The 26,079-nt window shown below is 32.5% G+C and overlaps 2 protein-coding genes across 2 annotated transcripts; one reads left to right on the forward strand and one right to left on the reverse strand.

Annotated features, from left to right (window-relative positions):
• Positions 1 to 10,582: 10,582 nt before the first annotated feature.
• On the forward strand, positions 10,583 to 18,846 carry LOC105141616 (protein IQ-DOMAIN 31-like). Its single transcript, XM_011048885.1, has 10 exons — positions 10,583 to 10,761; positions 10,865 to 10,911; positions 11,110 to 11,225; positions 11,562 to 11,864; positions 12,567 to 12,770; positions 13,465 to 13,539; positions 14,822 to 15,909; positions 16,651 to 16,781; positions 16,943 to 18,040; positions 18,510 to 18,846. The coding sequence occupies exons 3-10, from the start codon at positions 11,139 to 11,141 to the stop codon at positions 18,539 to 18,541; spliced, it is 3,018 nt and encodes a 1,005-aa protein (XP_011047187.1). The 5' UTR covers positions 10,583 to 10,761; positions 10,865 to 10,911; positions 11,110 to 11,138; the 3' UTR covers positions 18,542 to 18,846.
• A 119-nt stretch (positions 18,847 to 18,965) lies between these two features.
• On the reverse strand, positions 18,966 to 24,222 carry LOC105141596 (ABC transporter A family member 2). The gene is made up of 16 exons (XM_011048859.1): positions 23,815 to 24,222; positions 23,278 to 23,509; positions 22,972 to 23,141; positions 22,679 to 22,864; positions 22,484 to 22,579; positions 22,128 to 22,328; positions 21,744 to 21,903; positions 21,296 to 21,522; positions 21,070 to 21,187; positions 20,912 to 20,988; positions 20,728 to 20,817; positions 20,426 to 20,569; positions 20,026 to 20,334; positions 19,867 to 19,947; positions 19,489 to 19,665; positions 18,966 to 19,405 (listed from the first exon to the last, which is right to left on the reverse strand). The coding sequence occupies exons 1-16, from the start codon at positions 24,181 to 24,183 to the stop codon at positions 19,130 to 19,132; spliced, it is 2,913 nt and encodes a 970-aa protein (XP_011047161.1). The 5' UTR covers positions 24,184 to 24,222; the 3' UTR covers positions 18,966 to 19,129.
• Positions 24,223 to 26,079: the final 1,857 nt, after the last annotated feature.

Below are 26,079 nucleotides of genomic sequence, written 5' to 3' on the forward strand. Positions count from 1 at the left end.
ATTGATCATAATTAAAATTCTAAATTTAATATGCATTTAGAAAATAAAATATATTATATACTTTTAAAATTTATAATACTCTTTTATATAAGTTTTATGATATAAATTTTTTAAATTTGATTTCAATAAAAAAAAAGTCAACATTGATACCAAGTTAAAAAATAAAATGTTATAGAAATTATATAAAATTCAAGTTAAATCTTTTTAATTGATATAATATTTATTACTATCCATGTATAAATAAAATAGGAGCAATGTAAATAAATATAATTATAGCGAATACAATAACAAATCAACACGATTACAATAATGTAATCAAATCACTAAATAACTTATTATATGTAAATAATCAAATGATGAAACTTATGGCATACAACTAGTTTAGTAATTATTATTTAACAAAGAAATTAACATTTGTGACAACTAAAAACAAAACAAAAGAAACTATTAATTTTGATGTATTGAATATAGAGAATATTGCAAAATAAAGAAAAAATCACTTAACATAAAAATTTTACATGGTTTGAATATATTTATAGACATAAACAAAGATAATAAAATTTTACTACAACTTATATCAATACAACTTTAAAGAACTCTTAATCTAAATCCAAAATATATTAAACTCATATAGCATATACATATGGAGCACATGATAGATAAATTATAAGCTTATAAGGTTTTCTTTGCTATACAAAATAAGTTCTAAACAAAACTTTTTTTAAATACAAAATTTTTATATAAATAAGATTCGTTAAGGTGTAATTCATGGTACATCTTTAACAAACTCCATCTTGACTTGAATTCTCTAACATTTAAATTTCTTCACCTTCTCCATATGCTATTTTTGGCTATACAAATTAAGATTAAAAAATGCTTTTACTTGGACAATGGAATTGAATTTTTTAACATATTGGTTAGATTATATGTAATACCATTTTTCTTTATAATAATTTCATAAGAAAAATTAATATAGGTATCAAACATCAACATCAATATGTTATATTCTCTCATGGAATATTTAAATCCCAACCAAATAAATGACATTTTAACTATTATTATATACAATAATCACATCCAAATCATAATTGAGCTTATCAAACATGTGTAGAAAAATAAAATAACAAAATCATTTATTGATTAATTGGTATAAATATAAGCAATTTCTTGTATGAATGACTTATTTCACCATAAAAAAATGATGGTGTTTTCATTGAGGTTGCTTGGACTCCACCATATATTTTCTTACACATAATAATTTTGCTAAAGTCTTACTAGACTCAAATTTATTATAGCTTTGTTGGACTTGAAATCAATTAGAGCCTTACTAAGTTTCCATCCCTTAAAGTCTTATCTTTTTTTTTTATTGGGCTTATAATCTTATTTCTTGCTAAGTTTCCATCCCTTAGAGTCTTATCTTTTTTTTTTTTTTATTGGGCTTATAATCTTATTAGATTCTCATTCATTAGAGTCTTGTTGAAGTCTTTTTTACTAAAACCTTTTTGGACTCTATAAGAGACATTTACTTGTAGCTAGTAATCTCTTATACAAAACATTGTGTAATGTTAAATATTATAGAATTACATGACATATATATATATTTGTTTGTTGAGAAACATAGCCCTTCTTTTTTACAACCTATCTTATTGATTGATAGTAGCACTTGCAATTATTGATCTAATCTCTCTTGGTCGTTTGACCCACTACTCTAGTCTATTTATGTAGATTATATATCATGCGAGTTGGGCTTTTTGTAGTAATTCTTATCTTTTTTTATTGGTTATTCTTCTAAAAATAACAAATTGTTTTTCAACCATAATATTGCCTTTTAGTTAAACTGTGCCTTTCAAATATGGTATTCTTTACATCATTACTATCTCTTTATCTACTTTGATGAAGAAATAATGCTATACTATTCTTAATATTTAAAAGAGTTATTCTAGTCATCTATCACCAGAGGTTATTTTAAACAATATTCTCATAACTGATTTGATTATGCTAATTAGAAAGTACTCATATATCATCATCAAACATCATTCATCACTTGGCTATTGCAATAGGTTTCTTCAAACTAAATCACCCTTAGTTGATCTAGATATTTTCTATTAGCCATTATAAGGTTCATAGAATCACCTCCAAGTTGACTTGTCTACTTAATCTCTAATGGATAATTGTAAAATACATCAACATTATCATTGATAGGAATTTTTAAATTAAAAAGTGATCTTTTTTTAACTATATCATAAATGTTGAGGATCATATCTATTTAAGTCTCTGTGTCCATATAAAATTATAAAATTATAAAGATATAATTGTAAAAGTGTTTCTTTGATTGAGATCCCAAGACATGTCATTCAACTCTAAGATATTGTTTTTACAGGTATTTGGTTAACAAATAAAAAGCTACAAGTTCATAAAGAAATGTTAGCTTAAAATTGGACTATTCATGGCTCAAATAAATCTCTCAAAACCCTGACCATCATGCATTTTAAAAACAAAGATTTATTTGATGTAAGATTGAAACAACTTGTTTTGAATTTCTTGCAACTTTTTAGGAAAAAGATGATTAAGTCTTTTATGTAAACAAGATTGTAATTGGTGAATGTATGTGATGAGGAGACCTTATATTTTTATTATGGAAATTTTATCTGTTTTTGATTTTTTATTTTATCGATATGAATAATAATGAATAGCTTGTTCACGATATCATAATTTTTATTAAAAAGTTTGTATTTTGAGAACATCACTTATTGGTTTAGGTTGCTTGCTTGATTATAAATTACTTTTACATGCATATAATACAAGCTATAACTCTTAACTATAAAAATAATAAATTTATTGACTCAAAAGGCATTTTAGGTTTGTAAAAACTTAAGGTCACTAATATTTTTTTTTACTCGCCATATATTTTAGTTTTTCCTTATTGTATTTCATTGATTTATCTTTTTTAATTATTTTGGTGAGGCACCCTTATTAGATTTTGACTTTGACTTTGACTTTGACTTGGTCATTTTATTTTTAAATTGGGCATGCCTCCTAGTATTTAGATTTTTTTAGGCTTTTTTGCTTTTGGATTTTTCATGACTTTTTTTTTTAATCTTTTACTTACCCTAATATAAGATGGGATCCCACTCAAAGTTTTGGAGAAAGAAATTTCACTCAAGCTCAAAGGGGAGTGCAAAGGGAATTGTAAAGGGTATAATTATTTTTGAATGTATAAAGAATAACAAAGATGAGTTTTTCTCATTTCAAGTGCAAGTGTTTAAAACTGATGAACTTTGACCTCATTTAATGTAATGGTTTGAATTTGTAAAGAATTAGGTTTTGCAAATCCATGACTAGTAAATTCATAACATATCATTATGCATACAGTTTAAATACAGCTTAATAGACATGATATGAGGGTAAGTATATGTTTTTTAAATCATGTATTTTGTTTCAAAGTTGTTTTGTCACTGCAATAAAAGAGTTGCTTGATAAATTATTTAATTTATTTGCTATTTTATAAAAAGTATGCTTGAATCTTATTTTAAGTGAACATAAAATTATTTCTAAAATAAAAAGGCAAGTTTATCTTTCTAGGATTGTTTTGGTAAAAAGTTTTCACAAAACCAATATGGTTATAACATTTTAAATAAAGCCACGAGATCATGTATGGTTATAAAGCTTAATTTCTGTAAAATTAAAATAAGGTGGGATTGTTTCCTGACATTTATCCAAGCATGGATGAAAATAAAAAGTCAAATACCATTTTTATAATAAAACATGTCTTAATTTCATGGTAAAATCAAATTAAAAATGGCATAAGCAACTAAAAGATTAGGTTTTAACGCAATATAGTGATATATGATCTCAAGGATCTTATTTGCACAAATCAAATAACATAGCGTGTTTGTTGTAGTACTAACTTTTCTTCTCCTTTCAACCCCGGCTTTAATAGTTAGCTTATTTATTCACTTGTATTGATGTCACACGCAATCCATTAGACCTTAATAAGTTAGAAAAGCTTATATTTAAAAGTATGACATTAGTGCTATGCCTAGTTGCTCTAGAGTAGCACTCACATGTCTAGTTAAAATTGTACCACTTTGAGTATAGTGATTGTAATTAGTTTTGAAAAACAAAAATGATATACTCATTGATGACCAACCTCTTGAACATCTCTTTTAAAGGTAAAAGGAAGGGTGATAAGGTTTTCTTATTTGTTTATGAGTGTATGTATGGTTGTATACTAGTTCAAGTTTAGTCATTACTATGGAAAAAAAGTTAGTGATTTTGAGGGAATTGGTTATAGATGTTAATTTAACAAATGATAAAATGATAAATACAGAAGAAGTGGATGTTTTGAACTTGACATTACAAGTCTTTTCTTTTCTTTTTTACTTTCATATGTTGTTCCACTATTTCCTTGGCTGATTCTAATTAGATCCAGATGATGAACCTTATTGTCTCCTTTATAACCTTTTTTTTTAACTTTATTTTTGAAGTATTTGAGATCTTTCTTGCTTTTCTACCATAATTTCTATGTTGGTGAAATGATAAGCTGCATTTCCTACCAAGTACTCAAAGTAAGGTGTGTTTGAATATATATGAGACAAGCTAATCATTTCTACTTGGCTTGTCATTTCACGCCATCTTAGGGTGTATTTTCGGATTGACTTTTTAGAACCTTTTTTTCATGATCTGCACGTTACAACGATCTAGTGCCACTTTCATATTGGATTTGTACCATTTAACAAAATTATTCACCAAGTCTTTCTGTTCCCTGATCTTGCATAATATGTATTGATGATTTAAAATGGATTTAATTATTCTACCTAATTATGATTAAATTTTCAACGAACTTTGAATTTGAATTTGGTGAGATGATGACATAATTGATTGTGGTTATGTAATTGATTTGTGAAATGTGAAAGTTATGGATTAATGGATTGAAATGGAATTAATAAATAGTGATCAAAATTTTGAAAAAACCACCCAGTTTCGGTTCGGTTTCGGGTTTTTTTTCAAATTTTTTTTTTTTCGGTTTGGTTATTTTTTTTTGATAAAAACCGAACTGAACTGAAAATGATCACCCCTATCTTAGGGTGTATTTCCGGATTGACTTTTTAGAACCTTTTTTTCATGATCTGCACGTTACAATGATCTAGTGCCACTTTCATATTGGATTTGTACCATTTAACAAAATTATTCACCAAGTCTTTCTGTTCCCTGATCTTGCATAATATGTATTGATGATTTAAAATGGATTTAATTATTCTACCTAATTATGATTAAATTTTCAACGAACTTTGAATTTGAATTTGGTGAGATGATGACATAAATGATTGTGGTTATGTAATTGATTTGTGAAATGTGAAAGTTATGGATTAATGGATTGAAATGGAATTAATAAATAGAAATGTGTTTCCTTAGGTGAATTTGGTTAGGGGTAAGAGATGTTATTAGAAAGAAAAAAACATGTTTCTTTAATAAGATGTTATTATAAAGAAAAAACATGTAGGGATATTTGGCTAATTTTTATAAATGAAGAATAAAAGACTTGAATGGTGTAAAAAATATGTAATGCTACATGCTTGAAGTAAAATAGTAGATTGATATGTTAATAAAAAGAAAAATATTTATGCATTAATGACTTTAAGTTTTCTTTACCATTGAATTGAGGCTTAAACTTGAAATAAGAATTCAAATTGGCTTCACACATGGATTGAATTGTATATAATGCGATGTTTTTATTGATATAGCAAAGGTTATACGAGCCATTAAGCAATAAGGGACTATTGCTTGAGTACAAACATTAGGTAGGTGCTTTGCACCTCTACCATTTATTATATATAAATTTATAATGATATGTAACTGTAATTTTTTTTAAAATGTTTTTTTCATATAAATATCAATTGTGACATGAGCATTGTAAAAGTTGTGAAATTGATTAGCAAACCAAAAGGTGATAATGATATCAGTTTATTTGACGAATGAGAAATTTTATTGACTAGTTATAATGGATGGTGCTAGTAAAATTGGTTTATCTGATGACCATGAAACTTATTTTAATAGTTATCTTAAATGGGCTTGTGACATCAGTTTGTCCAACTACTAGAAAATGTATTTGACTAGTTATCATGAGTGGGTTAGTGACGTGAATTTTTCTGATGATCAAGAATGTATCTGACTAATTATCAGGTAGGGTTAATAGTATCGGTTTGTCTAATGATTGGGTTTTTAATTAACTAGTTACCCTAGATGGTGCTAATAATTTCAAAAGGACTAATGATCAAAATATCTAATTTGATCAATTACTTTAAGGGGTCTTTGTAGCATATATAAAGTTAATTTAATAAGCTATTGCTAAATCTTTATATATAGTTCAAGAAGAAAAAATTGGTTTGTAAGGAAAAATATAAAAATGTTTTAGATTACTTAGAGTGGATTATTGAATTAACTTAATTTATTTGCTGAATCAAAGTAATTTATTTTTTGAATTGCATGGTTAATATTTATAGTTTCATTTATGTTACATGTTATGCTAATTTCAGGTTCATCACAACTTTACATGAGTAATATTTAGTTTAATATATCTTTTATTTAGGAATATCAATGATGTGATCATAAAGTGTTAACTTATTTTTATAATATAATTTTAGAATTAACATTAGCATGTAAATAAAAATTAAAATAAATAAAGCATGTAATTTATTTATTTATATTTTCTTATAAATTTTATAAAATATTAAAAAATCACTGTATTATAAATACATGAATTTACTTCAAATAAATTATATGACATGTATATATTGTTTATCATAAAAGCTTCATTATTGAGATTGTTGAATAATTGATGAATTATTTGAATGGATTGAAGGTATTCAAATCTTGACTAGTGAAGTGTATTAAGTTCAAGATAGTTGGCTCTGTTAGTGTGATAATTACAAAGCATGATTGTTGTGATGCCGATAACTCGGTACTAATATTTTTAGGAGAAACTTTACCGAATTTTTGGTAGAGAAAAAAATCCCTTATTTTTTTTTATATATTTATAATAATAAATATTTTTATTTATGTTTTAAAAATTTAGGGATGCTATAACTTTATTGCTTAAAATCTAAACCTTTAATAGTATGAGAAAAAACTAGAATTAGTTGGAAGTGGTGGAGTAGATGTGGTGCACGATAGAAATCAATTTTATGACACATCATTACATGCATTGATGAGGATGAATGACGCGTGAATGGTCCTATAAGATGCAACACATCCTTTTCTTCCTCCGTATACTAATGGTATTGCCTACCATAACCAATGGAGAGAGATCAAGGCCATCAAAATTTTATTTTTTCTTTCTGTTTACTATTTATATTCTCCTTTCTTATTTATTTTTGTTTCCTTTTCCTCTTAAATAGCTATTGGCGTCAATTATAGAGGAAATTAGGGTTGAAGTGTTAGGCGCTGGTGGCATGGTTATTGTGAATGAGGTCATTAGTAATATGAGCTTGCGTGTATGCATACTAATATTGGAAGGAAGAGATAATATAAGTCTTAGTTGTTTTTAATAATAATAAAAAAAGATAAAATGTTATGTTATGATTGTTGATGTCATCGTTAGAGATGGTGGTAAGTAAATTCATGGTGATCATTAGCTGTGAGAGGTTATTTTAACAGAGCTGTTGGCCAGCATTAATGAGAGAAATAAAGGTTAAGGCTGATGAAGCTACTAGATAGATATAATGAGGTATGTTTTAACTTTGTTGAGAATAAGCATGAGTTGTTGAGTATGAGGAAGAACAATAAAATTAAAAAGTTTAAACAATGATAATTTAGTGTGATGGTGCTAGATGTAAAAGGCTAATTTTCACTGATAAGGAAGATGAAAGGTCTCAATTTTTAAGAAAGATAAATGATTTAACTTTTTTTGGTTGTATAATTAACAATTATGCTGGGAAAATAATGGAAGACAACAAAGTATATATTCCTCAATATAACACATTTGATTCTAAAGAGCATTTAATAGAGAGAATTCAGGTCACCAATTATTTATATTTTTTTGAAGATAAACTAAGTTTAGAAAGCATTAGACATAACAAGTCGTTACATGTTATAGTTAAATACAAAGATTATGTTATAGCCATGGTATTGAGATGTGATAGCATAACTTTTAAATACAACAAGTTCAAGGTATGCTTGTAATTTTTGTTTTATATATAATAAACAATATGTTATCTTTTAATTGATTTTTTAGCCACTAGAAAATTTAGAGTTTGATACTTGGAATGTAAAAATCTAATTTTCAACTAATTCACCTAAAAACATTAATACACGTTGACAAACCATTTCAAACAAAAACAAATCCTATATATCTTTTTAAGAAACCATAATTTAAATGGGTTAAAAAACATCACAATCTCAATCTATTTTTTACAATATATTTAAGTGCAAAAACCACTAATATTGAGGTTTTGTTTGACATTGTAGTCCAACCGTACTAATGAAAAATTTTAAATTTTTTTAGCTTTAAATTAGTTTTTTGTTGTGTGTTTTTGAATAGTTTTAATGTGTTAATATCAAAAATAATTTTTTTGAAATAAAAAATATTATTTTGATGCGTTTTCAAATAAAAAAAACTTTAAAATACACAACTTCTATCACACTCCGTTTTCAAATAAAAAAAACTTTAAAATACACAACTTCTATCACACTCCCAAACAAACCTTAAATATCTCTTTTGAAAACAAACTTATAAACACTATAATTAACTTTTTGGCGGTTAAAAAATGATTGATCGATCACTTTCTATCTCCTTCTAAATTTGAGGGGCTAAAATATATTAAAAAAAACAAAGTTTAGGATTGCAATTTGAAATTATAAAAATCAATAATCAAAATTGAAAAAAGTTTAAACTTTAAGAATTAAAGTGAAGTGTTTTGCATCCCGTGAATAGAAAAAAAAATGGCTGTCAGGATATTTTCTAACATCACAAATATAATGCATCATGCAAATTAAAATAAATTATAAATTTAAAATTATTTGAAGATAACATAAGACAATGAAATTAAATTAAAATAAATGATTGTTTAACAAAAAAATTTATACTAAAAGCACTTAAAAATCCTTATGGTTGGTGTCACAAATAAAAAGGTATATGATTGTATTATAACTAAAATTAAATTCTTATTTATTATTAAATGATAAATTATGAGTAATGTGATAATAAATAGAGTTGCCTCTCTTACTTTTATTTTTTAAAATTATTTTTTTTTAATATTTTTAAATTATTATTGTATCTTAATTTTAAAAAATAAAAAATTATTTTAATATATTTAAAATAAAAAATACTTTAACAAACCATTGTTATTAAAATCATTACCTACCCCATCAATTGATTTTTAAATTTATAAAATTATTAAAAATTATTTATATATATATATATACCCACACCCACGTATTTTTTTTTTTTAAAAAACTTTTTACCACAGATTTTAACATGTGACGAGTACAGCGTGGCGCGCATGCACCACCAGCCTCCCTCGTTCATCAACGCGGCACCCCTTGTTCTCTGGCGAGTCACCCATCACCGAGCACCCTAATTGTATCGCTAGTCATCGACGGCTCCTATGCCACACACCTCTAAACAGCGCGTGAACTTGTTGTGTCACGTGAAGGAGGGGTTGAGATGTAATCTCATGCCATCCTTCAAAAATAAGGAAGCCGTGACCCTGCACAGTGAACACTTGTTCCCGAAGTAAAAGCACGATGCCATTGGCTTTTATTTTAAGGATTTATTCAGTGTATGCTCGACAACGGCAAGCCCTCACTTTTATTTTACTGTCAGAGATTCCAATCAATCGGTAGTCACGATGATGCTAGGAATATTAAGATGAGCGCTATTGCAGAGGATAAGAAACTGTTGTTTTATCCATATTTATTTTACAAATTTGGTGCGCCTGGTTTTTGGTAAACTAGTTTTGGTAATTATAGATTCATCAACGGTCAACTTCTACCCTCATAGTTTGAAGCTTGCTAATATTAGTCCTATCAGGCTTAAATAGCTGTAATTTCACCCCTGGGATACAAGGTTGCAATACTCTATTGTACTTGCAACACTAGAGAAGTTCGAGTACATTTATTATAACATAATTATAAAATATTAATGTTTAAAAGATAATACACACATTCTAAATATTTATAATATAATGTTTAATTAATCTTAATATAATTTTATTTTTAATTGAGCATATTAAACACTTTATTATCTAGTCACAACTATAGTCGCAACATTAATTCACGTAATAAATGATTAGAAGTAACATACTTTTAATTTTAATAATTTTCTTATTTTTTTCTATTTTTATATCAATTATTTCTTAAAATACCCTATAAATATTGTAACATCGAAAAAAAAGCCTTTAAAATTTCTTAAGCCATTTAATGGTTAGGGGAAATATTGGAATCTTATGCAACTAGAAGATTCACAATGATAATATTTGAAATACAGGGGTGAAAGTAGAATGTTGAAGAATCTATAAGGGCAAAATTGAAGTTTAATCCTAGGTTTCTGTTTTTGATTTTTTTTAAAAAATAGTTCAGTACAGAGTCTCAGTACAGAGAGTAAAGACGAGAGAGAGAGAGAGGGGGAGAGAGCAAAGGAAATGAAAGGAAAGGAAAACAAAGCAAAAGAGAAAAGAATAAGCAGCAGCAGCAGCTTTCGATAGATCACAGAGGCATCTGTCTTTCCATTATTCTCAAGCTCTCTATACTCACTGACGGACGGTACTTACTCTCACACTCTTTTTGTTATTCTTTTGATTTTCGATTTTGTAAATGAAGCTGAGATTGTTGTTGTTCGTAAATGGTAATGTTTTGATGCATTAAGGAAAGGGAATGATAGATTTGTGGTCTTAAAAGAAGCACATTTGTCAGGTAACTTACAGATCTGGTGCGCCTCCAACTCCTTTTGCTTTTCTAATTTTTATTTTCCTTAGAACACAACTAGTCTGGTTCGAGTGCTTTTGCGAGTGTGTTTTCTTGTTATAAAAAAATAAATTAAAAAGAAAAAGGAAAGGATTATGTTATCTCCGAGTTTGCAGTTTATAAATGCTTGACACGTGGCGGGTGCAGGGGTTTCTGCTCCTGTTTATCCAGCTGCTATGGGAAGAAAATCACCTGCAAAATGGATCAAGACTGTTTTGTTTGGAAAGAAGTCTTCCAAATCTTTCATTGTGAAAGGAAGGGAGGTAATACCCAGTTACTCCTTGTTAATATCATATTGCCTACCTTAAGTTTCGCAACCTTGGATTCAATCATCTATCATGCAATTAGTTTGGAAGAAAAAAAAAGAGAAGATAATGTTGGTACAACTTCAGCTTTACATAGTTTCATGTAATTATTATTATTATTTTTTGGTCTCAACTCTTGATCATTGCTATAAACTGACTCTTGATCCTCGCTGTGTTGTTCCCATTAAGGCGAACATTCTTGGTAGCAATATTGTACTCCAAAAGACAAGCTCTTATATCCGGACAAAATTGTACCTACTAATTCTGCTTCTGAACTTTGATCGCCATGTGCAGAGACCCGCGAATGAGAAAGAGACATTGGTTGCTGTCAGGGCCGTGGAAGCGGATGTGACCTCAGTTCCTCCTGTGGTCATGCAGACAACAACCCCCACTAGCACTAATATCATTGAAAGGATGTTAGAACCAGAGAGCAGGGAAACTACGGAATTATCACATGATGGGGGTGTATTGTCAACTGGAAATCAAGATGCAAATTATTCTCAAGTACACGCTCTTGATGATGCACCATTGAGTGCTGAAAAAATAAGGCTTGATGAAGCTGCAACAATGGCACAAGCTGCATTTAAGGGTTACTTGGTAATTTTTCTGTTATTTTATTATTACTGTTGTGGATATTTAACTAATTTGTCGTAACATTATTAAAATTACTTCTCTTGCTTTTGGTAATGGTTGTGTGGCATCTGTTTTCAAGCTTTTGTTTCACCTAATGCACAAACACAATTGCCTTAAAATTAGATACAGTTTTATATAGATCATTTTCTTCGGCTTATCATTTTGTTCTTATGAGTCTTCATTTTGCTTAAAAAAAAGTCATTGAATCTTGTAAAGTTAGCCTGGTGGTGAAGCATTACATTGCAGTGTGCAGATAGGCGCGTAACTTGTGGCCACCTTCATGGACTTTAGGGTCAGGCAGAGAAGTGCATGAATGGTGGCCATCTTCATGGACTGTTAGGGTCAGACTGACTAGGTACCAGGTATGCGGGGTTGGCTCAACTACCTGCGGTTGCCCTAGTCCAAGCCCAAAGGTTGATGGCTAATTGTGGCCGTCAGGGAGTTAGTTCGGGTCTATATGCAGTGTTTTCATGCCCCTGATGTGGTGCAGCTAGCATGAGGGTGGCATTAACTAAATCTCTAATTGCTGAAATGAATTTTAGTTGATCTTCTATCCATTTCTTGTTGTTGCTGTTGCAATATGTCTTTTGCTATTTCCTGACACAGCATGTCAAATCATGTTTTCTAGAGGTTATACAATCACTGATGTAAGTTTATTTTGTGAAGGCTCGTCGGGCATATCGGGCTCTTAAAGGCATAATAAGGCTTCAAGCTCTTATCCGTGGACACTTGGTTAGAAGGCAAGCTGTTGCTACTCTCTGCTGTGTGCTGGGAGTTGTCAAGTTACAGGCACTTGTGCGAGGAAGAATGGTTAGGAATTCAGATATTGGCAATGAGGTTCATAAAATATGTAGCCTAGTGAAGCCACCGGTAAATTCTTGAAAAACCAAACCAACAATCACTCATCTTTCCTTGTGCAATTATTGGGAAAATGTCTTTCCTCTTGGCTTATTCAAGTACCTCTTTTAGAATAATCTGATATTTGAGTCAAGCATATGAATTTAGTTTTCCTTCTTCTTTTTGCACTTTTGGTGGACTTGTGGCACTTCCAAGGGGCGTGGGACTGTAGTGTAAACTCAGAATTAAAACTTCTTTCTTAAAGAATGTCTACGAATAGCAATAACAAATAATCAGCCTTATTGGTTAAGAATTTAGACCATTAAACAGTTTATTATTGTCAGGTTTCATCCATTATCAAGGCTACCAAAATTTCAGGGTTTCAATTTTGTTTATTGTCAAGCGCTATCCTGTGGAGATCTTAGATGAGATTTTTGGACCCATGCATTCCCTGAAAAGTGAATATGAGTATGATTCATTTTTGTTGCAGTTCTTCCAAGAATAGTAAATTTAACTAGTTTTAAAGAAAATACACAAGGTTAAGTAATCATATTGTCATTCAATGTCTTTCTGAATCATAGTGCTTACTGTAGTTCTGAATAACAATTGTCTGTGTGTCTCCAACTCTTTTTATTTACTTATCTGCCTTGTAACTCGTCAAATTATATTGTTGATTGTTTTGCTTGTTTGATTTTCATCATTAATTTTGCTTTCACTCGTGTATCAGAAGGGCACCCTTGCAGATTCTAATGGAGCTGTTATCCAAACAGCCAAGCTGTCATCGAATGCTTTTGTTCGCAAGGTATGGATAGAACAATGATTTGGTTGTATTGCATTACATAGTGGCTTAATTTTGTACAGAAGAAGCCTCTCTAGAAGGAAAAATTAAGAAAAGCCCTAGGATGTGCATTCTATGTGTTTATGATTTTATTTATTTGTTTATAATTCCAATGATAAATAGCTCCTTTTGGTTATAAATAGAATCAACAAAAACCTTAATGAAACCAGATATTGTTAGGACTAATGTGAGTGCTTATCTGGCTTCATGATAACAACCCCGACTATTCTCTAGGAGAAAAAAGAACAACCACCATGGCAAGTTTAACGCAAGAAACTGTGATTTGATTTTGTTTATCTTTTTACTTCTTATATGTAAAGCATAAAAATCTGCATACATAAGCACCAAGGGGGTACCAGCCATTGATCAAATGCAACAGAAAATTCCAAATTCTTTTTCCTATATATCATATGAACTACTTCCACAATCATAAAACTAAGAACTCATCAATAGTGAAAAACTATCCAGTAGGCCTTGGTATATAGTTCTAACTTCTAAATCAAAAATCCTTTAGAGGGCTGGGAGTTTATTCCCCACCTTCAACTGATCTTTCCTTTTGCTCTCCACAAAATCCATCTCCACAAAATCCAAAATATTACTATAGATATAAAATCCCATATTTCTTATTTTCCTGTAATAAAAAAAGCCACAATCTCTTCTTGGCCCAGCATTATGATCTTGATTTGCTGAACCACATCTTTTTGTGATCTTATAAAGATATTGAAGAAATGGTTTTCAATGTTTTCATGAGTTACTTGTAGTCATGATTGACAATCACATAATTAGATTTCATATCTATTTCTGTTAATCTGTGTTCTCTCATAAAGGAAGTTTTTAGGCATGAAATCTTAATAAGAGGGATACCTATCCTCAAAATTCAATTGTTTGATGTTTGCGAAATGTTGGCCTGTTTTATGAGATCCTGAAGGAACAGTTCACTTCAGTCTGTTGTATATGATAAAGGGACAGGTGTTGCTTCTTTCTTCCATGTAACTTGGTTCTATGTGCGCGCAGAGCTCTCTGCATCTAAAAATGAAAGGTTCTGCAAGAGTATTTGTGGTACTTGCACAGGGATTAGGGAAATTTAGCGTTATCAGTTAGAAAACACGCATGGATTTACACAACCCTTTCCATTTGTGGCGCCTGCACTGGGATCAAGGATATTTAGCAGTTATCAATTAGAAAACATGCATGATTTTTAATAACAACCCTTTCCATTTGATCTCTGATGGGACTGTTTCTCCAGCTTCTTGCTTCATCACCTACTGTGATGCCTTTGCAACTCCCCTATGATTCTGCGGAGCCAAACTCGGTTGCAAACTGGTTAGAATGCTGGACAGCATCCCGTTTCTGGAAACCAATTCCCCAAGCAAAGAAAATTCCTTATTCAAAAACTCAGAGAAAGCATAGTAATGGTCAAATAGTGGAAGCTGAAACTGGTAGGCCGAAGCGCAGTGTTCGGAGGGTCCCTGCAGCTAATCTTGATAGTACCTTGGTCCAAGCAACCTCTGAATTTGAGAAACCCAAGCGCAATCAGAGGAAAGTTTCAAGCCATCCAGCTGATTCAATGCAGGAAAGTCCGCAAATTGAGCTTGAAAAGGTAAAACGCAACTTACGAAAGGTTAATAACCTTGTGGTAGAAAACTCTGCTCATTCAGAGGTTGAAATTGAAAAGCCAAAGCAAACTCTGGAAAAGGTATCTGGCACTTCAGGTGATAATGTTTTGAGTTCAAGTAATTCTGCTGAGAAGATGAAGAAAGAAACTACCATCACAACACCCGCTGTGCTTGATGTGGTGAAGAATGAACCAAACTTGATGTCCACATTGCCTGATGCAGAGACTGCTGAAGAGCCTTTAGAAATGATCAAGGCAGTGGAATCATCACATGAGGATCAAGCTATAGTAGAATCTAAAGCTTCAGTTGATACTGGTGGTAAAGGTGAGAATACTCCTCAACTAAATGGGCAGTCCAAACACAAGAATGATCCAACAATCAATGAAAATCACAAAACTGCAAAGAAAGCTTCAGTTGCAGTGAAACCAGAACGTGCTGAGAATGGGACACAGAGCAGTCCTACCCTCCCTAGCTATATGGCAGCAACTGAATCTGCAAAGGCAAAACTGAGAGCACAAGGTTCCCCAAGATTTAGCCAAGATGGGGTTGAGAAAAATAATGTCACCCGGCGTCATTCTCTGCCATCTTCAACTAATAGCAAAATCAGCTCCGAGTCCCCAAGGACGCAAAGAGCAGTTCATGGTAGTGGCAAAGGAGGGAACAAGAGTGATAGGTCTTTATTATCTTCGAGAGATGGAAATGGTAAAATGTTTCTAATGTGAGTGCTTATCTGGCTTCATGATAACAACCCCGACTATTCTCTAGGAGAAAAAAGAACAACCACCATGGCAAGTTTAACGCAAGAAACTGTGATTTGATTTTGTTTATCTTTTTACTTCTTATATGTAAAGCATAAAAATCTGCATACATAAGCACCAAGGGGGTACCAGCCATTGATCAAATGCAACAGAAAATTCCAAATTCTTTTTCCTATATATCATATGAACTACTTCCACAATCATAAAACTAAGAACTCATCAATAGTGAAAAACTATCCAGTAGGCCTTGGTATATAGTTCTAACTTCTAAATCAAAAATCCTTTAGAGGGCTGGGAGTTTATTCCCCACCTTCAACTGATCTTTCCTTTTGCTCTCCACAAAATCCATCTCCACAAAATCCAAAATATTACTATAGATATAAAATCCCATATTTCTTATTTTCCTGTAATAAAAAAAGCCACAATCTCTTCTTGGCCCAGCATTATGATCTTGATTTGCTGAACCACATCTTTTTGTGATCTTATAAAGATATTGAAGAAATGGTTTTCAATGTTTTCATGAGTTACTTGTAGTCATGATTGACAATCACATAATTAGATTTCATATCTATTTCTGTTAATCTGTGTTCTCTCATAAAGGAAGTTTTTAGGCATGAAATCTTAATAAGAGGGATACCTATCCTCAAAATTCAATTGTTTGATGTTTGCGAAATGTTGGCCTGTTTTATGAGATCCTGAAGGAACAGTTCACTTCAGTCTGTTGTATATGATAAAGGGACAGGTGTTGCTTCTTTCTTCCATGTAACTTGGTTCTATGTGCGCGCAGAGCTCTCTGCATCTAAAAATGAAAGGTTCTGCAAGAGTATTTGTGGTACTTGCACAGGGATTAGGGAAATTTAGCGTTATCAGTTAGAAAACACGCATGGATTTACACAACCCTTTCCATTTGTGGCGCCTGCACTGGGATCAAGGATATTTAGCAGTTATCAATTAGAAAACATGCATGATTTTTAATAACAACCCTTTCCATTTGATCTCTGATGGGACTGTTTCTCCAGCTTCTTGCTTCATCACCTACTGTGATGCCTTTGCAACTCCCCTATGATTCTGCGGAGCCAAACTCGGTTGCAAACTGGTTAGAATGCTGGACAGCATCCCGTTTCTGGAAACCAATTCCCCAAGCAAAGAAAATTCCTTATTCAAAAACTCAGAGAAAGCATAGTAATGGTCAAATAGTGGAAGCTGAAACTGGTAGGCCGAAGCGCAGTGTTCGGAGGGTCCCTGCAGCTAATCTTGATAGTACCTTGGTCCAAGCAACCTCTGAATTTGAGAAACCCAAGCGCAATCAGAGGAAAGTTTCAAGCCATCCAGCTGATTCAATGCAGGAAAGTCCGCAAATTGAGCTTGAAAAGGTAAAACGCAACTTACGAAAGGTTAATAACCTTGTGGTAGAAAACTCTGCTCATTCAGAGGTTGAAATTGAAAAGCCAAAGCAAACTCTGGAAAAGGTATCTGGCACTTCAGGTGATAATGTTTTGAGTTCAAGTAATTCTGCTGAGAAGATGAAGAAAGAAACTACCATCACAACACCCGCTGTGCTTGATGTGGTGAAGAATGAACCAAACTTGATGTCCACATTGCCTGATGCAGAGACTGCTGAAGAGCCTTTAGAAATGATCAAGGCAGTGGAATCATCACATGAGGATCAAGCTATAGTAGAATCTAAAGCTTCAGTTGATACTGGTGGTAAAGGTGAGAATACTCCTCAACTAAATGGGCAGTCCAAACACAAGAATGATCCAACAATCAATGAAAATCACAAAACTGCAAAGAAAGCTTCAGTTGCAGTGAAACCAGAACGTGCTGAGAATGGGACACAGAGCAGTCCTACCCTCCCTAGCTATATGGCAGCAACTGAATCTGCAAAGGCAAAACTGAGAGCACAAGGTTCCCCAAGATTTAGCCAAGATGGGGTTGAGAAAAATAATGTCACCCGGCGTCATTCTCTGCCATCTTCAACTAATAGCAAAATCAGCTCCGAGTCCCCAAGGACGCAAAGAGCAGTTCATGGTAGTGGCAAAGGAGGGAACAAGAGTGATAGGTCTTTATTATCTTCGAGAGATGGAAATGGTAAAATGTTTGCTTGCCCCTAAAATCAACGAGACTTATTTTTGAATGGATGCATACTTGATTTAGTAGTGAAAATAATTGAGAAATTGTTGTGGAAGTTTTACCTGCCAAGCATTGTAGTTGTGCAAGTTTTAGCTGCCAAGCATTGTAGTTACTTATAAGGGATCAATCAGCTTGCATTTGTCATGTTTCATTGCTCCAAGTCTCCTTAAAATCTAATACCGTGTGAAATTGCCTATTGTCTCGGGGAACTTTAGCTAAACATGAAAGTATATCTTGTCACTTTTAGAAGATATTTCAATTGAGTAAATGTTCAATTTCTTATCAGAATCACTAATTAGAACTGTTTTCTATTTGACATGAGCAATTCACCTTGTTGAAAACTTTAAGAGCTGAATTTTGTTGTACAATATGAACTTGACTAAGCTGTTCTTCCTCTTTTTTTTTTTTTTCTTTTTGGGTTATGCAGTGAAGGGAACCCAACCAGAGTGGAGGAGGTGATTGTGGAACATCGCGACCTTTCAAGGAGATAGCATAAGGTCTCTTGTTTCATCTGTCCTTTATCTTATTATATCTTTGGTGCAAGATCATGTGTAACAGTGAAACTTGGTCTATAACCGGAATGAGTGTGTTGGATCTGAATTCTAGTCTTTTGCCGTGGCTGTTTGTGAGTGAATGAATGTACATCATAGGTTTTTAATTTACACTCTGCAAAAAATCTTGCATTATTTTCTAATTTGAGCTTGTTTTGGACATGATTTTGGGCAGTTAATAGTGTAATTTTTCTGTTGATTTTCACTGCTAAAGGCCTTTGTTAGAAAATCTCCAGTCGATGCCTCTATCTTCATGCCCTCATCAGTTAACTTCATTTCAAGGACCACTGAAATAATATTATTTACTATGTGAAGATGAAAACAATCTCATGTTGCTCAAAAATAAAATCAGTACCCGTTGAATAAATCCAAAATATTCACGAAGGATTAAATACAAATAAGATAAACTAAAACGAATATTCTGCCTGCCCGCTAGTGTGTTACAAATAAATAACGCAGGATTCAAATATATATATATATATATATATATATTGCATTATCGAGATTGAGCAGCAATAATCTGATCGGAATCATAGACCATTCCATAAGCTGGTCCTCTCCTCTGGCCTCCTAGTATGTTTGTTCTGGGCAACAGTTGCGGTTCCGAAGGCAATGGCTGAACATTACGAGGCACAGGCATTTCAGCAGAGTGGCGAGAGATGCAGAGTGACCCTGAATCATCCTGCTCCCAGTATACTTCAACCATAGTGCCACCAGGATTCTCCGGCGAGTTTGTTTCTGGGACTCCTACAAATCTAGCTCCCACTGGTATCTGCATTTTCATTCAAGCTCCAAAAATTACACTTGATTTTTGCTCGCTACATAAATGACAAAAATGACACGAGCTGTGCCTACCTGAACCGACTTTCCAGAAGTTAAGTCCAGAGTAACCATCTTCCCCTCAGCTGCAGCACTTTCTAATTCTGCTTGCTTGGCAATGTTCAGGAAGACCTCTTCAAGAGTTGCAAGGCCAAGCTGGATGTCTGATACGTTGAATTCTCTCTGTCTAGCTTGAAGCTCCGCAAAGAAATTCTGTTGAGGAATTTGAATGTAAAGAGGAAATGAAAAAAATAGAGTAAGAGTTTGAAAATGCTCTAACGCTGGAGAAGGTAAAAGGAAGTTGCATAAGGTTCAGAGTATCTTCATAGAGATGTACACTTAGAAATCTGAAATGCTTAAGGAAAAACAATGGCGGGAATAAGGAGACAAATTAGGATTCTCAGAATTGCTTGCCTTTAAAACGCTCTCTTTATCATGAGGAATGACAAAAGTCGAGAAGGATCTGGTCTCCTCTGTTGGTGTTACATCCAAATGCTGTGAAAAACAAAATCAGAAAAAAATGATTCTGGAATTTAAATGAACCTGTTGAATTCGGTCAAGCGTTCAACATACAGATTTAAAGAACTTCTTCACAGCCTCATGATGAACTGACGAAGTATCTCCTGGCGAGCGGGCAGGAGTGTGTCCACCATTGGTATCGCCAAATCTCACATTAGCAATAAAACCAGTGCCGAACTTTGACTTCAACCTGATCGAGTTTCCAATGCATCGGAGCCTACCCTTGGCCATAATTCCTATACGGTCACTTAGAATGTCAGCCTCTTCCATCGAATGAGTTGTTAGAACAATGGCGCGACCTTTCTTTGTGTTCTGTATGATATCCCAGACATGCCTTCTTGATATTGGGTCCATACCAGTGGTCTGCAGATCAATAAGAAGTTAAATAAATTGATACTTCTACGAATAGATCAAATGAATGTATTTATGACTCGAAGTATGTGAATCTCCATACCGGCTCATCCAAAATGACTAACTTCGGGTCACCAAGAAGGGATATTGCAACACTCAGACGGCGCCTCATTCCTCCACTGTAACTCCTGGCTCTTACCTTGGCTGATTCGGTTAGTTTCACCTGCGCCAACGATTCTCGAGCAACCTGCAGTCCATGGAAAGGACAGACAATGGTTATTTAGAATGTTTAAGTGAGAAGAACCGGTATGGAAGTAAATAATTCTGTCACAGTTGTTGGTCAACAAATTATGACTACAAGGATCAGGATGACTGGTTGAGTTTTGAGGTTCATATATCACATACCGATTTGATAGAAGCCGGGGGTAGACCTTTAATACTTGCAAAGAGTTCGAGGTGTTCTTCACCAGACAGTGCATCCCAGAGGATGTCAAACTATAAGATGTTAAGATTTTAGTCTCGATAGACCAATTAGCAAACAGCTCATGGGGCATGCTTACAAACTGTTGAGAATATGCAGAGAGCTCACCTGTGGACAAACTCCTATAATTTTCCGAATGCCTGACATGCCAACCGTGCTTCGAACGGAATGTCCATAAACCAAGGCTGTTTATGCAAAGTAGCTAATGAAGTGAACTTCTAAGGCAGTTTCAATGTAATTGTGATTGTGAAATGAGAGTGTATTACCATCTCCACCGGTCACAGGTGTTATGCCGGTCAGGCAATTGATTGTTGTAGTTTTTCCAGCACCATTGGGTCCAAGAAGACAAAACAACTGATCCTTTGTGAAGTTGACCCACAAGTCCTGCAGGTAAAATAGCTAGTATTGGAACGGGAAAGAAGAAAACGAGGGAGATTTCTTCTGCCCTCTCAAACCAGCATGGTACCCATAAGCTGGCAAGGAATTGCTTACCCTAACAGCATGGTAAGGTGAAGTCTTCTTGCATTTGAAACAACCAATATGTGTGGCCCCAGGATACGTCTTTCCAAGTCCACGTATCTGAACTGCAATATCTGGGTTGACTGTGCCGTCTCTTGCATCATTTTTGACGATGTTCTCCTCTTCAAGCACATCTTCATCATCTGGAACAATATGCTCTTGCTGCGGGATATCAGTTATGCAACTACACAAGCCACCCTCTGGGACAATAGAGGAAGAACAGAGTCAGAATATTAGTAAGCTAACAATAAGACCTAGCTAGAGCTATGAGACATGGACTGAAGTAGAGTTCTCTTTTCCTTAATTACGTATCCTTGCTATCAATATATATATATATATATATATTAATATTTATATATATATATATGTATATATATATATATAAATATTAATATATATATATATAGAAAGAGACCATTCCCTTCGACCTTGTCTCCACCTTTCCCTGTCCAATACCCGGGCTTGAAGAAGTAAAATACAGATTTTCTCACACCAGATACATTTGGGAATATATTATCGAAGTAGATTGCCAAAGCAAACCAGAGAATGAACAGACATATGAGCCATGTGTAAACATCATTCTGCCAAGGAAATGTGAGTTACAAATAGCAATCGACAATGGAAGAAATTAAGAGTAAGAATATAAAAACAAAAGGAGATGAAGATTAATTACGAGAAAACTGATGCAAAGGCACGAGTTCTCAGTAGAATGCGTGATATTGTGGCCTATGAGTCCACATTAATATTTGGTGTTTGTGTGTGCGTCTTACGTGTTCTACGCAGGGTGAGCAAAGCGATTACATACAATTGTCATCACACAATCATCATCGTCAGGTGGACACTTTGATCGGCCTTTCCAGCTAATTCCGAGAGCTTCAGGAGTGCTACTTGCATCAGATAGCACATTTACTGCTTTTGCAAGAAGATTTGGTGGGAAGAATGACCAGATGAAGCGCAAGAAAGAACTAATGCTTTTTTTGTACGGAAATCCAGCTATTGTAACAATCTGCAGTGACAAATGAGATCAATTACCACAACGAAACTCACAGTATTCCTGCATCAAAATCTCAAAGGGGTTTGTCTTTGAGACGGTCTTAGGTTAGGAGTAAATCTCATTTATAAAACATTTCTTATTCCTTGATTTTTAGCTGGGAAACCTGCCTGCGTCATAAAACCAACTATAAATATGGAGAAACCCATTGTTGTGCCTGAAGAGGCCTTGCTGATGAGGGTCGACAGCATGAAGGCAAAACCAATCTAGCATCACAAGCGAGAAAAGACAGGAAAAGGGTTAATATGAATAAGCTTATATACTAAAAATACTACCACAGCCTACAGATGAAGAAGTTATCTTACCATGTTGACCTGGAAAAGGAAGAACACAAAGAACAGAACTCCGAAACTGTTTTTCTTGAAAAAATCGAACTGAAACATCAATCCAAAAAGAACCAGTAAGAGTGATGAAATAAACGTGATAATCCCCTCCCATATGAGCCACGAGGTCCAATATGCAGATTCATAGAGACCAGTCATATTCATTGCCTGTGAAGAAGATGAAAATGAACCAATAAATAAACTATAATTAGAATATAAAGAATACATCAATAATCTATAAGCTTGTTTAACTCTAGACAGCAGATCGCAAATACCTGGCGAAGTTTGAGCTCTTTCTCGGCCACCAAATTACTGATTTGCAACACAAATCCGAACATGGTGAATGCCAGGAAAAAGGCAGGTCCTACTGTAGCCACCGCAGAAAAGGTAGGTTTTGCAGGGTGTGCAAATTCCGTGAGTCCGACATTCCATGTAAAGGTTGGAACTGGACAATATCCAGATTCAGTCAAAAAAAAAAAAAAAACTGTTTGTTTCACACGATTTTATTAAAGAAAAGAAGGAAATTTGTGAATCTAAAAACATTTCTACATAAAAAATCTGGCAGATTAAAGATTTCAGACCTCCAATAATAGAACGAGCAATCTCACGCTCTGCTGCAATCTGAAGTGGAATTTGAAATTTGAAGGTGGGATCTTCATAATGGCCTCGCCGAGCAATTGCGGTAGAGTTAGTCTGTAGACCATAGGTGATTAAACTGGGGCTTACATCCACAAAATGCAAAGCTCCTGGGACTTGCATAGGATTTCTAAAAAGCCAATCATCTACTTCCTCTGGTGTTTTGAATGATTTAACCTGCATATGAACAAATAAATAAAAATAAAAAGATCGGATTACTTTGAATTCTTTTTCCTGCATGGTATTCCAAAATAAATCTACTAACTGATAGTCCTATAAAACAGAATATTGAACCATCATAAGTCCAATACCAGGAGTAAAAACAGTTATAACAAAGAAATTCCCATATATGACAACATCCTCTTCTTTCATTTTTCCAAAAACCCAGTTCAGATTACCATAGTATTTATTTATTGTGACAATCACAAGTAAGTAAGAGAGAGAGAGAGAGTTGGTTTTTGTAATGAGCTAGAACTCGATACCTTTCCAGAGGGAATTCGCCTATTAGGATTATTATTCATGATGGCTGTCACGATATTGCCAATTCTAGAACTATCATTTCCACTCCAAACGAAATCAAAACAAGGCATTTTAACATAGAACTTTTCCTCACAAGGAGGGATGGGCGATTCCCACATAGGCTGTGGATTCGTCACGGTTTTGTACCCCGTCGTTGCTTTTGAGCGAGAATCAGATGCCTTCTGGATACCAAACAACAAGAACATGAAGAAGAAAGAAGAGAAGAGCTGCAGGAACGTTGCACTCTTGTTTCTCCATGAAAGCAACAGGTTTTTCTTGAACAAAGCCGTAAATTGCTGGTACAGTAATGGAAATCCATGTATCAGTTCCATGTTTTTCTTCTCTTCTCTGCTCTTTAATTTTCTCAAGTGAGACAGAGCCGTGGCTTAAAAAAGCGCGGTTCGAAGGTGGTGTCCAGGGCTATTTCTGTCCAGATGTTTGATAATAATCAGGCTTGCATTTTCCTGGAATTACAGAATGGGCCGCTCTGACCGGACTTTTCAAAAACAGGTTGAGGGTAAGGTGGGAAAATGAAAAAAGTAACTGCAACTGGGTTAGAGATTCATGTTAACGGGTTGTTTGACAATGTCTGTTTTTTAAAATTTTTATTTTTTAAATTTTAAATTACTTTTTTAGATGTATTGTTATAAAAATAAAAAATATTATTTTAATATATTTTTAAATAAAAAATACTTTTAAAATAGCTAACGTGCCACTTAACAACAATTAAAATAAAAAATTAATTTATTTATAAGGTTTGGGAAAGGGGAAACTACTAAAATTGTCTAATTAATTAAATGTAAATAGCTAATTTCAATGCTAAACTTTATACACGATTAACTTGTAAACTAAAAATATGGGATGAAAATTATGTAGTGAGGATTGTTCATCCTCTTACAAAACACCATGGATAACATTATTTATTTTTTGATAGTTTATTTTAGTCCTTAAAGTTTTGTTTTAGATGGATTAATCCTAGTTTAAGGTTAATTGTTTCTTATTTTTTATTCAATGGTGAAAATAAAAGAATAGAACTAAAATAAAAAAGGTGTCAAACATGGGTGGCATGCAAGAAGTTTCAGAAAATATATACTTTGGTCCTATAACTTTAAAAATAATGCAAATTATATAATTTCAGTACCTTAATTTTTTTCAAATTAAATTTTGTTATAAAATTTGATTTCATTTTTTAATTTTTAATTCCTGGTCAAGAGAGATAGTCAAATTCCAACGATAAAGAGAAAAAATATCATTGATATGATTTAAATCACCAAAATAGTCGATATTTGTGTCAAATAGTTCCATTTGATGAGGGGAGTTTATATTTTTTTTTAAAAGTTTAAAGTTCATGAAAAAATAGATCTAAAGTTGAGTTAATTTTTGGTTTTGGGTTGATTTCGGTATTTGAGATGGTTTTTTTGGTTTTTTTTAAGGTATGAATAAATTTATCATGATTTCTATGATGTTTTGGATAAACAAATGGGTTGAATAATAATTTTTTTGAGTTAAAAAACTAGGGTTGATAATTTCAAAAAAAAAAAAACCAGATGATACATCACTTATTGAGACAAATGATGCATCATTTTTAATCTGTCCTAGTTGCAACAAAAAAAAAGGACTCAGTTACACAACCCCCTGATGAAATAGACTAGGCGTAACAGTGGTTGACATTTGCTTCTTTTTTTTTGTTCTAAATTATTATTTTTAATTTTTTTTAATTAATAATTTTCTTCTCTATTTTTTTAATATTTAGATTAATATTCATTCTCTCTTTTATTTTATTTGAAGAGCCTATTTTAAATGATGGTTATTTTTTTGTTATGTATTTAAATTTTGAAGAGTTTTTATCATATATATATATTATCTTTTTTATACATGAATTTTATTTTTACAAATAAAAAAATTATTTTAATATAATATTTCTAATATATGCAGCCTTGTATAGTATTTTTTCACATTTTATTTTATTTAATCAATTTAATTTGTGTTTTTAATTTTATTATTATTTACTTAAATAAAAAACTATTTTAATAAACAAGTTTAGGAAATATAAATAGATAAATATATCGACTTGCAAGATTAAATATTTTAACTTGCATCTATCTTTTAATTTTTTATTTTTATTTTTAGTTATACATCTATCTTTTAATTTTTTATTTTTACTTTTAGTTATAATTTATTTTTTTATTTACTAATACGCAGTTCTTGATTATTTAATTATATGTATT

The sequence above is a fragment of the Populus euphratica genome, unplaced genomic scaffold (genome assembly GCF_000495115.2).
Source record: "Populus euphratica unplaced genomic scaffold, PopEup_1.0 scaffold125.1, whole genome shotgun sequence".
In the NCBI taxonomy this organism is placed as follows: domain Eukaryota; kingdom Viridiplantae; phylum Streptophyta; class Magnoliopsida; order Malpighiales; family Salicaceae; genus Populus; species Populus euphratica.